Genomic DNA, 14,185 nt, shown 5'->3' with positions numbered 1-14,185 from the left:
GGTGTTAGGCTGCTGGGAGACGAGACAAGAGCAGAACTTCATCCTGTGGCCACCTGAAGCAGAGAGGAAGCTTGATATGGAACTTTTCCATCCAGGGACTCTGGCCTGTCCTATAGTGCTTGCAAAGGACATGTAACATCTTCTTTCCCCTTCCTTCTACGCAACTCTTCCCATGGCAAGTCCCAAAAACACATGATACTCCAAAGTCTGCTGAAGCCATCAGTTGTAAAAGATGACTTGCACAGAATTTCTCTAATGTTCCTCTGGTGTATCTTTATAGCTACTGCTATTTCTCAACAGGCTGCTTTAGCCTTCTTTTTAAAATCGTGTCAGATGGTAGTGACAACAAATTGTTCCTCTCCTGCTGCTCCCAAGAAGCCTTTTGGAGTTCCAGTTCAGAGAGATCACATCTGTGGGCCTTGGAGTGGAAAAGGGTTGGCAATAGGCAATCAAAATTTTCTTTTGACACAGAAAATGAACCTCTGTTAGGGCTATAATTTATTAACATGTCTTCATATCCAGCTCTTCCCACCCATTGCACTTCTAACCATAAAGCCTTCTAAGTGTTATCTAGTAGCAAAAATCCAGCAGTTGTGTTTTACAGATCACGTTCCTTAGCCTGCTCTTTGATTTCCTCTTATTCAACGTTATCACATTATGATCTCTCTTCTTATGTGCCTTTCCTCTTCACAAAGCTCTTTAAACAGCTGCAAAGGGGGAGGGATCTCTATGCTCATGAAAACTCCACTTTGCAGAATGCTTCTGCCAGGTCCTACTGTCTGTTTCTTTCCAGGCATTTAATACCTCCAAGATTCAGGTTTGCTTTTACGTCTCTTCCTTGTGCATCCCTGACAACAGAGCCTACTGCCAGCTGTCTTAACTGAAGAACAGTAATTCATTTCTTGTTCCTGCCATGTGGAATACGTACACCCTCTTTCTCTTTGTAATGGGCTCCCTTTATTTTAACGGTAAGTGACCTTTTCTTTCGGATACGGTTTGCAGAACAGTGATAGCTTTCGGGGCTATGAGGAAGGACTGTGATATAAGCTCTCAGACAATTTGTACCTATCACCTCAGTAGGTTGCAGACTTTAAGAGGATGCATGAAACCGAATATTTCAGTGTTGTTTCTGGCTTGTTTGGCATCAGCAAATCCATTAATATGCATATGGACAGACAGTAAGGTTGGACATAAAATGACAGAACAGTAGGATATGACAATAATAATCACTAAATAATATCCCTTTAGATGCTCCCAGCATCATCTGTAATGGGAAAAGCCAGTATTGTGCTGTGAGTGAAAAAAAAGAAAAGGAACCATGACATGAACTGTAAATAAGACAGATCTCATCCCTCTACAGTTATTGGCTCAAGTTCATATATTTTACAAAGTTCACACTTTCTAATTGTTTTATTAGTATGTAAATAAATTAAGTTGACATAGGTAAATAAATGTTCAAAAAAATCCACAAACATGCATTAAGGATATTTTCTTCAGGCTGTCAGGATTTCTTGCATGCATTTTAAGCAACGCAACGCGCACAGCCCGACAGCAGCATGAAATAGTGCATTTACCATGGGAGCTTCTGTACACGTGTTCAGACTGAAACTGGCTGAAATGGAACAGAGACAAAACCCACATCTCTCCCATAATAACCTATTCATCCCACAGTTGTTTTGTTTCTTCAGTCATTGAAAGGCAACTTTAGAAAACATCTGCTTTGTAACAAATGAAGAGTGAAGGCCTTCTTTAGATTCTTAGATTACACACTTTAAAACCCATTAGTATTTCCTTTTTATTTGCATTAAATCCAGTGTAGAAATTAAAATAGTCTTTAAAATAATTCAGCACTCTTTCCACTGGAACAACAAGAGTTCCAAATTAGCATGCATTTTTCTAAGAGGTTATAGAAATCTTTTTACTCAGAAGTAACAACCAAGAAGTAACAACACCAAGAAGTAATTTCAGATAAGACAATGGGATTGTATTATTGCTGCATCTTGCTTGCTTTTTACTAATTACAGATGGGAATCTGGTTTGTTACCATTGTCCACATAAGTTACTTGTGAGAGAGGAACACATACTACAATTTATGGTTTCTAAACAAATACTGTTTCAATATTTATTGAACTAACTTAAGCCAGGGAAATAGGGGGAACATGCCTTAGGTTAAACTTCACAATTTAAACAGTGATAACAGCGCACTTGCCTGATTTGTCAACATTGTTCCTTATTCTGCTGTGTGGAAATCATTCCAACGTATTTGTCATTACACTAAAAATAAACAACATAACACAGGATTAGTTACTTCATTTTATATACTTAATTCAGACCATGTAAGAGGGAAAGTTTGCACAGGGAAGCGAATGAAGTCTGTGTTTTTATTTCTTTTACTATCGAATTGGAAGCATCCTGAAGAGAAAACAAACTTGGAGCAGAATGTGTACAGCAAGTTATGTGGCAATTTCTCTCCTTGGCATGGACCAGACGTGTAGCACGTTCAGTGAGGCTAAAACAATCTCCTAAGCTCAGGATGCACCCCAATGTGTTTTCTCTATTACTGCTTTGAGTACACAAAAATACTCCACCCCCAGTCTAGGACTGCTTCATCATTTTTATTAAAGAATAAAAGCATGTCTTGTCTAAAAGCATCTCTACCCTATGGAACATTTCTGGTGATTACTCCTGTTTAGAAAAAAAAAACCCTGTGCACTTCCAGCTCCGAGAGGAAAAAGAGGAGTTTCAAATGTACAGCTACTGACATCATGAATTGCATATAGACATGAACTTAGACATCTGGTAATTTTGTCCTTGTTAGGTGCCATCTGGTTAATATGTACACTGGTAATGGGAAATAGATCATAAAAATTATACAAGAATCACTCCTTTTTACATATTATTTAGAGAGATCGGCTGTAGCACCGTTTAGGGCAGTGCATTGCTGACATCTAGTGGTATATGATACACGAAGTGAGAAGAGAGAGCATCCCCTTCAACCTTTCTTTATTTAAAGGTTGGGATAGGATGGCAGTTTTATAAAGAATTATACATTACAGAAGCCCCTTGCTTAAGAAAGCATATTCCTTTCTTAAAGGGACTCATTAGTTAACAGACCATTTTTCATAATTAAGTTGTGGCCTGTCATTCATCTGTGTCAAATTTATTGGCAGAGCCAGTGCTTGGAAACCTGAGCTGTTCTCATCAGACATGCAGACCCCACAGTATGTTCTGATTTTCAGATCGGATGACTCTGTTAAAATCAGGTTTCAGAGAATACGTTTATTACAAATTCAGAATTAGCCTTCTGCAAATATTCTGCCGTTTCTGCTTCTTGTTTAGTGGCTGGCAAACACACCATATGCTGGAATATTTACAGAAAAAAGATGGCAACACAATGAAAACATAGTTAACAATTCAAACAAGAATTCACGCAAACAAGAATGACCGCTGTATGAAGCAAATCAAATGACAAGTTACTTATATTTGAATTACAGCCATCTGCTTATGTCACTTACATATGCAACTGCAGGAATGTTTGTTAAAAACACAAACAAACTAAAACCCACACATCACAATAAAATCACTTTAACCAAGAATCTCTCTTTAGCTACCACAAGGCTTCTCATCTAACCCTATAAACACTGAATGATTCATTCCTAGAGTGTGGCCCCATTTTCTTCACAACAAATCTAGTTCTATCTTGATTGCATTGCACAAGAAAAAATGGGATCTGGAGCTTTGCAAGGATCTGCACAGCTTTAGCTTGACAAGCCTTTGATTTGGCAGACTTATATTGAGAATAAATGTAATATCAAAATATTGTACCAAGGCTTTTATAATGACTTGTAGGGAGGTACAAAGCAAGTGTAAATCAAACAACAAACTGACAAACACACATGTATTTATCCAAATTTGTTTTCCCAAATGGTATGAGAAGTACTTGAGAAGCCTATTCCAAGGAACGCTATTAAGGTTAAGTATATGTGAAAAGATTTACACTATGAATGCCATAGCATATGCTGGTCTTAAAAGAATTAAAACAAGCCTGGTGTTTATCTCAGCCCTTCCCCAGAGCTTGAGTAAAAGCTGTTCTTAGATGAGAAAAATCTGTTTGATGGTATTTCCTTTTATGTCTCTCCTCTTTCTTACTGGATCACAAACAAGAAGTTCTTATAGTACTTTTTAATCTGAGTGGAATTCAGAAGTACCAAGCTTCAAGAGAGACTTGTTCCCCTTAGCAACTTTCAGCCCAATTCACCTGGAAAGAAGGCACACAAACTCTGGTTGCTTACGTGACCCTGGACTTTTGAAGTCTGCCTTGTTCTGGATCTCATGGATGTCCTACAACATAAAAAACCAGAACAAATTAATGTACCACAAATTTAAGATACTTGCATGGACAGTGTTTTTTATTGTGTGGAACTGCTCTGAGGAATAACGAAGTAGGCATGCTGTAGAGACATCATCATTTCTGCAGTTTCTAGGGTTCAGTCAGGCACCCTTTCCTATGGAAGAATCATTCTATCAGTTGGACTAGAATCCATTTTCATTAACACCTGTGTCCATCGCCGTCAGCTGTATAGCACAACATAGACTTACTCAAAATAAAGCAGAATCTCTCCGGGTCTATGGGCAGGATGTTACCAGGACCTTAGTCATCAGTATTATCGTGTGGCAAACAGCGATTTGAAAAGTCCACTAGAATGCCCTTAAAAAGTACATGCAAGAGCATGGGAACAGATGCAGTTACCTCTGGGACTGTACCGTAAACTGTTCTGCTCCATGGAGAATGGTCAGGCTTGTTTGATAGCATCCTGCAGATACTATACTTTGCAGTCTCTGAAATTCAGCTTTGGCCATCTAAGATTTACAGTATTTGTGCTAGTCCATAAATCAGGTTTTGTTTCCACACAAAATAAGGCTTACATACCACCTCAGGTTTTAAAATAATATCGTTCTGAAAAAGAAGCATCACTGGCTACACAGAAATTCTGTGATCCCTAAATCATGCCACTTGGTCTCCCTTCTTTAATCCTGTTCTGTAATGTTTTACAGGAAGCACCGCGGCAGATGCTGAAGAGAAGCTAATGAACCACCTACTGAGTCCTGACAGGTACAATAAGTTAATTCGACCAGCCGTCAACTCATCCCAGTTGGTATCTATAGAACTGCAGGTTTCCCTGGCACAGCTCATCAGCGTGGTAAGTTCAAATTAGGCTATGCTTTTTAATTCATCACTACCTGCACAGCACTCTTTGCGAAAAAGTACTACGTCCCTGTTATTTTCTAATTTACATAATAATACTTTGCAGGCAGGGCCCGTGCATGAAATCTTCTGGTTTTATACTTCAGAATGCAGACACCACAGGGAGACCAATCTATCCAAAAGAAATACAGGGCATCAGGTGGATCTTCATCCAATAAAATTCCACTGATCAAAAAACCAAAATCATTCCCCTGCTTTCCATACAGCTACGGTAAGTTACACCAGGTCAGGATCTAGCCTGCACCAAGCACACAACACTAAACCATCTTCTGCTGCTTGCATTAAAGACATGCAGCTGAATGGCCTGAAAACAAGCCATGAAGCCAGCCCAAACTCTCATGGTATATCAGCAAAGAACAGTGAAATACTGTACAGAAAGAGGTCTGTTAATTCTGGCTGTAATAGCTTAACATGGTTAAAACAATCCTCATGTAAGCAACTCTGCCTATTCAATAAAAATTCTTCCCTCTCTTTTTCCCCACAGAATGAACGGGAGCAGATCATGACCACAAACGTCTGGCTGAACCAGGTAACCAAGCCCAGACAGACATTTTTCTGCAAAGCACAAACAAAACAGCTTTCACTGCATTGCAGTGATTGTTTTGTTAGTGCTGGTCTGGATACTCCCATCACTACCATGTAATTCTTCTTCTAGGAGTGGATTGATTACCGTTTGGCTTGGAAGCCCTCTGACTACGAAGGAATAAATAAGCTGAGAATACCTGCAAAACACATCTGGTTACCAGACATCGTGCTTTACAATAAGTAAGTAAAATTTCTGTAGTTTGTGTAGATGGTGAAGAAAATTTTAACCCCATATCAAGAAATGATCATCAGAACCAATGAAGGAGGTCTGATAAAATTGTAAAACTGGACTTTGTAACTTTTAGCCAGTATCCAGTGTATCTGACTGGGGTACTGGCCTCAGATATAATTAAATCAGGGCTCTTGTTAAAGAAACTCCAGGAGACCTGGAGCATATTTTCAGTGTGAGCTGTTACAACACCAGAGGATTGGTGACTCAGAACTGAGGTGCAGATCTGTATCTAACTGGACTATATAGAAAGCACAAATTCTAAGTACAAGCACAGCCGTACAGTGGCCATGTTTGCAAGAGGACAACACATCTGGAATTCTATCAGACATCCGAGGTTCTGAGCTACATTTTTGTCATAGAATCATAGAATCACCAGGTTGGAAGAGACCCACTGGATCATCGAGTCCAACCATTCCTATCAAACCCTAAATCGTTCCCCTCAGCACCTTGTCCACCCGTGCCTTAAACACCTCCAGGGAAGGTGAATCAACCACCTCCCTGGGCAGCCTGTTCCAGTGCCCAATGAACCTTTCTGTGAAGATTTTTTTTCCTAATGTCCAGCCTAAACCTCTCCTGGTGGAGCTTGAGGCCATTCCCTCTCATCCTGTCCCCTGTCACTTGGGAGAAGAGCCCAGCTCCCTCCACTTCACAACCTCCTCTCACGTAGTTGTAGAGAGCAATGAGGTCTCCCCTCAGCCTCCTCTTCTCCAGGCTAAACAACCCCCAGCTCTCTCAGCCATTCCTCACAAGGCCTGTTCTCCAGCCCCTTCACCAGCTTTGTTGCTCTTCTCTGGACTCGCTCCAGAGCCTCAACATCCTTCTTGTGGTGAGGGGCCCAGAACTGAACACAGGATTTGAGGAGCGGTCTCACCAGTGCCGAGTACAGAGGGAGAATAACCTCCCTGGACCTGCTGGCCACTCCATTTCTGATCCAAGCCCAGATGCCATTGGCCTTCTTGTCCACCTGGGCCCCTGCTGGCTCATGTTCAGTTGCTGTCAACCAACACCCCCAGGTCCCTCTCCTCCAGGCAGCTTTCCAGCCAGACTTCTTCTAGTCTGTAGCTGCCCAGGGTTGTTGTGCCTCAAGTGCAGGACCCAGCACTTGGCCTTGTTAAACCTCATGCCATTGGACTCTGCCCAGAGGTCCAGCCTGTCCAGATCCCTTTGCAGAGCCTCCCTACCCTCCAGCAGATCAACACTTCCAAAAACATATGCAAACTTGCTAAGGGTGCCCTCAATGCCTTCATCCAGGCCATTGATAAAGACATTGAACAGGGCTGGACCCAGCACTGAGCCCTGGGGAACCCCACTTGTCACTGGCCTCCAGCTGGATTTCACACCATTTCCCACCACTCTCTGGGCCCGGCCATCCAACCATTTTTCCACCCAGGAGAGTGTGCGCCTGTCCAGGCCAGAGGCTGACAGTTTCCAAAGCAGAATGCTGTGAGAAACTGTGTGAAAGGCTTTACTAAAGTCCAGGAAGATACATCCACAGCCTTTCCCTCGTCCAGTAGTTGAGTCACTTTATCATAGAAGGTGATCAGGTTAGTTTGGCAAGACCTGCCTTTCGTGAACCCGTGTTGACTGGGCCTGATCACCCGGTTGTCTTGCATGTGCTTCATGATAGCACTCAAGATCACCTGTTCTATGACTTTCCCTGGCACTGAGGTCAGACTGACAGGCCTGTAGTTCCCTGGATCCTCCCTGCGACCCTTCTTGTAGATGGGCACAACATCAGCCTCCAGTCCAGTGGGACTTCCCCAGTCTTCCAGGACTGTTGGAAGATGTCGGAAAGGGGTTTGGCCAGCACATCCACCAGCTCCTTCAATACCCTTGAGTGGATCCCATCCGGCCCCATAGACTTGTGGGTGTCTAGCTGGGCAAGTCTCCTACTTCTTCCCCCTGCCACCTTCTACCACAGCCTCTACAACATAAGTCTGTTAGAAAGTTCACATGTATCAGAACTCCATGATTTAACATTATTTAAGAAAAAAAAAGTTATATTTTAATAAAATATAAAAAATCAGTTTTAAGAATACATAAGAAAGCTGTCAACATTTGATCTCGTTGATTTGCAATCATGAGAAAAACAAAAGCTTGGTGCTAGATCGTACTTCAGTTCTTTCAAACAAACAGCTCTAACTGCCAATTTTGGTTTGGTTTTAAGCCTCTGGAAAAGCCTTGAAGTAGATGAGATCCAATTGCTGGGAAAAAAAATAATCAAAACTTATACTTTCATGATACTTGGAAAACTAATGAATTCATGAACATATGACGGTTTATGAACAAATACAGATAGGAAAGCTAGGAAGTTTATATATAACTGAGTTAAGTCCCTAGAATCCTACTGCTGGAAATCAGATTTAAGAAATACTTAAAACTACTGTATTAGTCACAAAATAATTCTGCCAGTGGCTTAGGACATAATCTGCCTGGTCAAATCTGGTAAATTGTGCCCCTTCCTTCTGCTTCTTACTGCCTTACTCCCTAAATGATACCATTTAATGAATTGAAGGAATGGAAAGAAACAGTTCTAAAAGGCTTCTTAAATGAAAGGGAACAACCTTTTAACCTCACCAGATTGGATTCTTACATTAGTACAAAGCTTGAAATTAATATTTTAGATTAAGGACAATCCCCTGTAACTTTCTGCGGCTGAACCATCATTTCATAGGCATCAGTCAGTTCAAGTGCTAAGGAAAACACAGAGAGCATCCCCGTGTCCCACATCACTGTCCTGTGCACAGGACTGCAGCGGGTACGGAGACAGAACCGGCACGCCAGTCTCTGTACCAGAAGAGCCTACATGCTCTCAGTCCCAGGAGTCTACACCGCATGTGATTAATGGCAAACCTAACTGCGGAAATCAGAGAAGTGAGAAAGAAAATTCAATTTCTTTAGCGAGCAACAGCAATTCTATTGACAATGAACTAGTGACCCTCACATGCTCTAGCCACTGGCTTCTGCATCTGGTCTTAACACTGCCCAGGTGAATTAGCTACAAGAATCTCAGCTTAGTGCCAGGCACCAGGGTTTGCAACATGAGGCCTTTTTCAGAGCTAAACATAAGGATGTGAACAGCTACGCATGGGCCAAGCTTGGATAATGCAGCACTTCCCTGCTTAGAAAAACAATCAACCTTAGGACTGAAACACCTCTATTTTCTATGAGGTCTTGCCAACAAATAAGTAATGCATTAGACTTTTAATTAACTCTTAAGGAGCACATTTCCACTCAAAAAGAAGGGTGCTACTTAACCAAAGTCAGCTAAACTTCACTCCTTTACTCTTGCTGTGAGCTCAGTCTGGTATTTTGCAGATAACGCACTGTCTCTAGTTATGCGCGTTTCTTTACATAGATATTTATCAAAAAGAAGGCAGGTGGGATGTACCCAGACTCTTCTTTGCAGTCCAACACGATGGCTTACCCAGTTTTCAACAAAAGCAATTGATCAATACAGGAACAAACCTTTGAGTTTGCTCATCTGTCAAGACTGACAGTCACTAAGAGTTTCTCCCTCCTGCTGTGTTGCATAGCATACTTGAGGAGATGCAGCGAATGTGCTCAGAAACACTAAATCTCAAGACTGTTCATCAGCAACTGACCACTTTCTACCTCAGGATACTTCATGGGTTAAACAACCCTAAACTGTCTGCCCATAGACATTGGGCAGGAGAAGATACTGACTACAGAGTGATAATGACCTTCTCCTTGAATTAAAGGGCCCACCACAAGACAGAAGACTCTCCTGGAAGTTCGGCAGTTGGAGTAGATACAAAGCCAAGATTATTTGTGGGCACTAAGAACACTGTGGCTTGTCTGTTCTGGTTTTGTAATAAGAAAACATTAAGTGGAGTGATGCAATAAATTATAAACCATATAATTGCATTTCCCCTGCCTACACTCTCCCTGTATTTCTAACTAACACTGCTCATCCTTATTTCCTCCTCCAAGTCATTTTGTAGTGTTGCAGTGTGCTCTTAGCAGTGGCTGTGTTACACATCAAAGGTATCTCCATTTTCATCCTGGAGGAACTCATTTTTACTCAGCCTTCAGAGATGTTTTAAGCCTTCATTACTTCAATAAATATTTACAAAATACTCCGAGTTCTTTGGATGAAACAGAGATGCATATTTATTATTTAATAATAATTTTATAAAATATTTTCTCTAAGTATTGCATCAAATACCCATTCTGATGGGGAAAACTGCATACATTAATCCCCCTAACAAGTTATAGATGCCTACAACGTAGATTTTCAAAATCAAAGCATTACTAAATTTTGACTTTCAAAACAACTGAGGCCTACGTGGTCAACAATGCCAGAGCTCCTCTGTTTTGAAGTATCTTCTTGTTTTATTATTTTCTCTCCCTTTTCTCTCCTCTTGTTTCACTAGTGCGGATGGCACATATGAAGTTTCGCTATACACAAATGCGATTGTAAAGAATAACGGAAGCATTTGCTGGTTGCCACCAGCCATTTACAAGAGTGCCTGCAAGATTGAAGTTAAGCATTTCCCATTTGATCAACAAAACTGCACATTAAAATTTCGGTCTTGGACGTATGATCACACAGAAATTGATATGGTGCTTAAAACTTCCATGGCAAGCATGGACGACTTTACGCCAAGTGGAGAGTGGGACATTGTAGCACTCCCAGGAAGAAGGACTGTAAATCCTTTGGACCCCAATTATGTCGATGTGACATATGACTTCATTATTAAAAGGAAACCTCTTTTTTATACCATCAATCTTATCATTCCGTGTGTGCTAATTACATCCTTAGCTATCCTGGTGTTCTACTTGCCTTCGGACTGTGGTGAAAAAATGACCTTATGCATATCTGTGCTGCTTGCCTTGACTGTGTTCTTGCTGCTGATCTCCAAAATAGTTCCTCCAACTTCTCTAGATGTTCCACTGATTGGGAAGTATCTCATGTTTACAATGGTACTAGTGACCTTCTCAATAGTCACCAGTGTCTGTGTCCTCAATGTCCACCATCGATCTCCAAGTACTCACACTATGCCCCCTTGGGTAAAGCTGGTTTTCCTGGAAAGACTCCCAGCCTATCTGTTCATGAAGCGTCCAGAAAATAATTCACCAAAGCAAAAGCCATGCAACTGCAAAAAGACAAAAGCAGAGAACCCTTGTATGGACCCAGCTGATTTCTACAAGAACTCTACCTATTTTTTGAGTACAGCCTCTGCCAAAAAATATGATATGAAAATCACTGAGACTCTTGACAATGCCAGCAGTCATCGAGATTTCAGGTTAAGGACAGGCATGAAATTTTCTCCTGAAGTCCAAGAAGCAATTGATGGAGTGAGTTTTATAGCAGAGCACATGAAAAGTGACGACAACGACCAAAGTGTAAGTAAACACGAGAAGTCATCCCTGTCTTTCCAAGCTTCCCTAGCTATTCTAAAGTTCTTAGAGAGCCTCTAACTACAGTTTATAATAGGAAATAATTTTTTTTGCCATTAAAATAACTAAAAGGATAGTAATTTGGTAAGCACCAACACTCTCCTGGGAAGTAACACAGCTATTTCTACAAAGAGAGAATGTTGATTGCACAGTGAGTCATGAGAATCCCTTGAAAAAGCTGTGTTGTCACACTTAAGTAGTGTTTGACAAGGGAAAAAAAACAATATTTAGTTCCAGGTCAGAAAAGGTACTCAGTAACATTGTAACACAACCCACAGCCAGGCCATGTTAACCAGAAATGATCTACCTGCAGGTTAAGTGTTTATTTGGCTAACTGAGCACAGTAGGAAAGTTCAATAAAATGCCTTTGCAAACACTTTCTCTGGGCCAAGATATCTGTCCATGTATGGCAAACACGATGGGTAGGATTGAAATCCTAATGCCAGCAGAGCTGACATTTCATTTGTTAGAGTTAAATCAGACTCATTATTGGCTATGACAAGTACTTTCTCCAGGATGCATTTAAGCAGTGTGGCTGCCGCCCTATTCACTTGCCCTACTCATGTGGTACCACACAAAAGACAATATAAATGCACTGTGAATAATGTTGGAAAAGCTCAGGTTGTTCAGAGTTTTGCTTAGACACAATACTTACCCATGGTTAGGAAAAAAATCATCCTTATATCTACCAGCGTCCTCTCTCTGACCCAGGTCCCGTTCAGACTGTCTGTACTCTGTTCCTGTTGTGCTCTCCCTCTCTCAGCCAAGCAGATTAAATAAAGTCTGGTCTCTGATCCTGCAGAAGTCCCTAGAGAAGCATGCTGCTGAGTAGTGGAGTAGGTCATGTTTCCTATTAACTGAAATTACTGTCAATAGAAATAAAGAAGAGCAGCTATTAACATTAGACATGAGCTTGTAAACATTGAAAATGACTGAACAGAAGCAGACTTCATAGAGGAGAAAAAAAGTTTTCTACAAGCTCAGAAATTCTTGCAAGCTGTGTTGCATACTAATGGATTGACAAAGCTTCCCCTTGTTATTAAGAATAATTTTCAAGGGTATTTTATACATTAAAAATTAATTGAACGCTTTTCACACAAAGTCCTCTGATATTATGTACTACTCTCGTCTAGATTCATAATTTTAGTCTCGTCTGTCTTCCTCCATTACCACAGTCTAATAACAACTGTTCATGTATATTTACTATAGTCTGATTTCAGAAGCGCACAACTCCCTTTAGCAGCAATGAAATTTAAAAGTGTGCACGAAAGGAAAAATATGTAATGGTTTAATTTGAGGCATGAGATCATTGACAAGCACAGTAAGGTCATCGAGGTGAGGATGTCCCATACGTAACTAGAATCAATGAGAGAGGAAAAAATAATTATTCCTGTGATGCAAATGAAGAATTACATATTCCCCCTTTATGCTGATGGCTTGATAGTCATTTCAGTTCGAGAACAGAATCAAAGGCCGGTCACAGACTGTTACAGACAAGATGTGCAAGGCAGAAAGGGATTTTAATAAAAGTAACAGTATTAATATGCATTAAACCTCTTGATTAAGATAAAGCTAAGGTTCTTTAATAGCAGTAAACACCATCTAGTTCTGTTCACTACAATTAATAGCATCTGCAAACTAAAAGAAAAAAAAACCTTAATTGTATTAGACTGTGGATCCTTCCAGACTGGCTTCTAACAAGCAACCACACTCAGTACCCGATGTATCAAAGACAGCAAAGAAATAGTGACAGGTTTTTCTCCACTGACCAGAATGGTCGTAAAAGAAAAATCCCTTTCCAAGCCTAAAGTCAGTTTATGCTCTGAACCTTGAGATCTGTTTCCTTTTTAAGGCATTAGCAAGAAGAAGAGCAAAAAGAATACAACAAATGGCTAATATATTTAATTGGCTTTTTCTTCCAGGTCATTGAAGATTGGAAGTATGTTGCCATGGTAGTGGACAGGCTGTTTCTCTGGATATTCGTTCTCGTTTGTGTCCTGGGGACTGTGGGATTATTTCTGCAGCCACTTTTTCAAAACCACACTGCTGCCATGAACCCCTAGTTGTCATTTAAAGCTGTTGATACTTACATAGATGCTGGGTCTCATTTGGCTCTCAGTTGCCCTCTGTTAAATCCACCGAGATGCCAAATGAGTTGCTCTTACATCAGATTTAGAGTAGGGAAATAGGAAGTAGAACTTGACTTATTGTGATAGGGGAAAATACCACAAAACAAACCGAAAACAATTATTTTTGTTCAATAAGTTCAGTATTTCTGGTGATATCTTGGCCACTTTTTCAATTATTTGAAGTCTGTCTAATGGAAAAAGGCATTTACTGTACAATATACTTCCTCGCTCACGAGGATTACTATTTAAAAACTATTTTACATACATTGCCTCAAGAAAGACTTTTTCTTTCCTTAGAATACTGCAGTTTCCCCTATTACAAAGAAGGTATTGCTATGACATTTACTTCCTTCAAATGCACCAAAACTATCTGTGTCTGATTTAGAGAGCTTTACAGATGGAATTACTGTTTAGCCGTTTGAGTATAATATTTAAAACCAAACTGAGTAACAGAGACAGTTCTGCCATCTCTTTTAGCTGATAGATCAACAGAGGCTGAATTAATATATGATAATTCAACATTTATATACTCTGTTCAGTGATGAAATA

At 40.4% G+C, this 14,185-nt stretch overlaps 1 protein-coding gene across 1 annotated transcript; it reads left to right on the top strand.

The window, feature by feature from the left end:
• Nucleotides 1-619: 619 nt before the first annotated feature.
• On the top strand, nt 620-14,185 carry CHRNB4 (cholinergic receptor nicotinic beta 4 subunit). Its single transcript, XM_069866910.1, has 6 exons — nt 620-968; nt 5,056-5,201; nt 5,751-5,795; nt 5,922-6,031; nt 10,481-11,453; nt 13,430-14,185. Exons 1-6 carry the CDS (start codon nt 914-916, stop codon nt 13,568-13,570), a joined length of 1,470 nt encoding a protein of 489 aa, XP_069723011.1. The 5' UTR covers nt 620-913; the 3' UTR covers nt 13,571-14,185.

This window comes from Phaenicophaeus curvirostris, chromosome 12 (assembly GCF_032191515.1).
Source record: "Phaenicophaeus curvirostris isolate KB17595 chromosome 12, BPBGC_Pcur_1.0, whole genome shotgun sequence".
Lineage (NCBI taxonomy): Eukaryota > Metazoa > Chordata > Aves > Cuculiformes > Cuculidae > Phaenicophaeus > Phaenicophaeus curvirostris.
The sequence above is the reverse complement of the archived record's forward strand: the minus strand, read 5'-3'. Positions and strand labels throughout refer to the sequence as shown.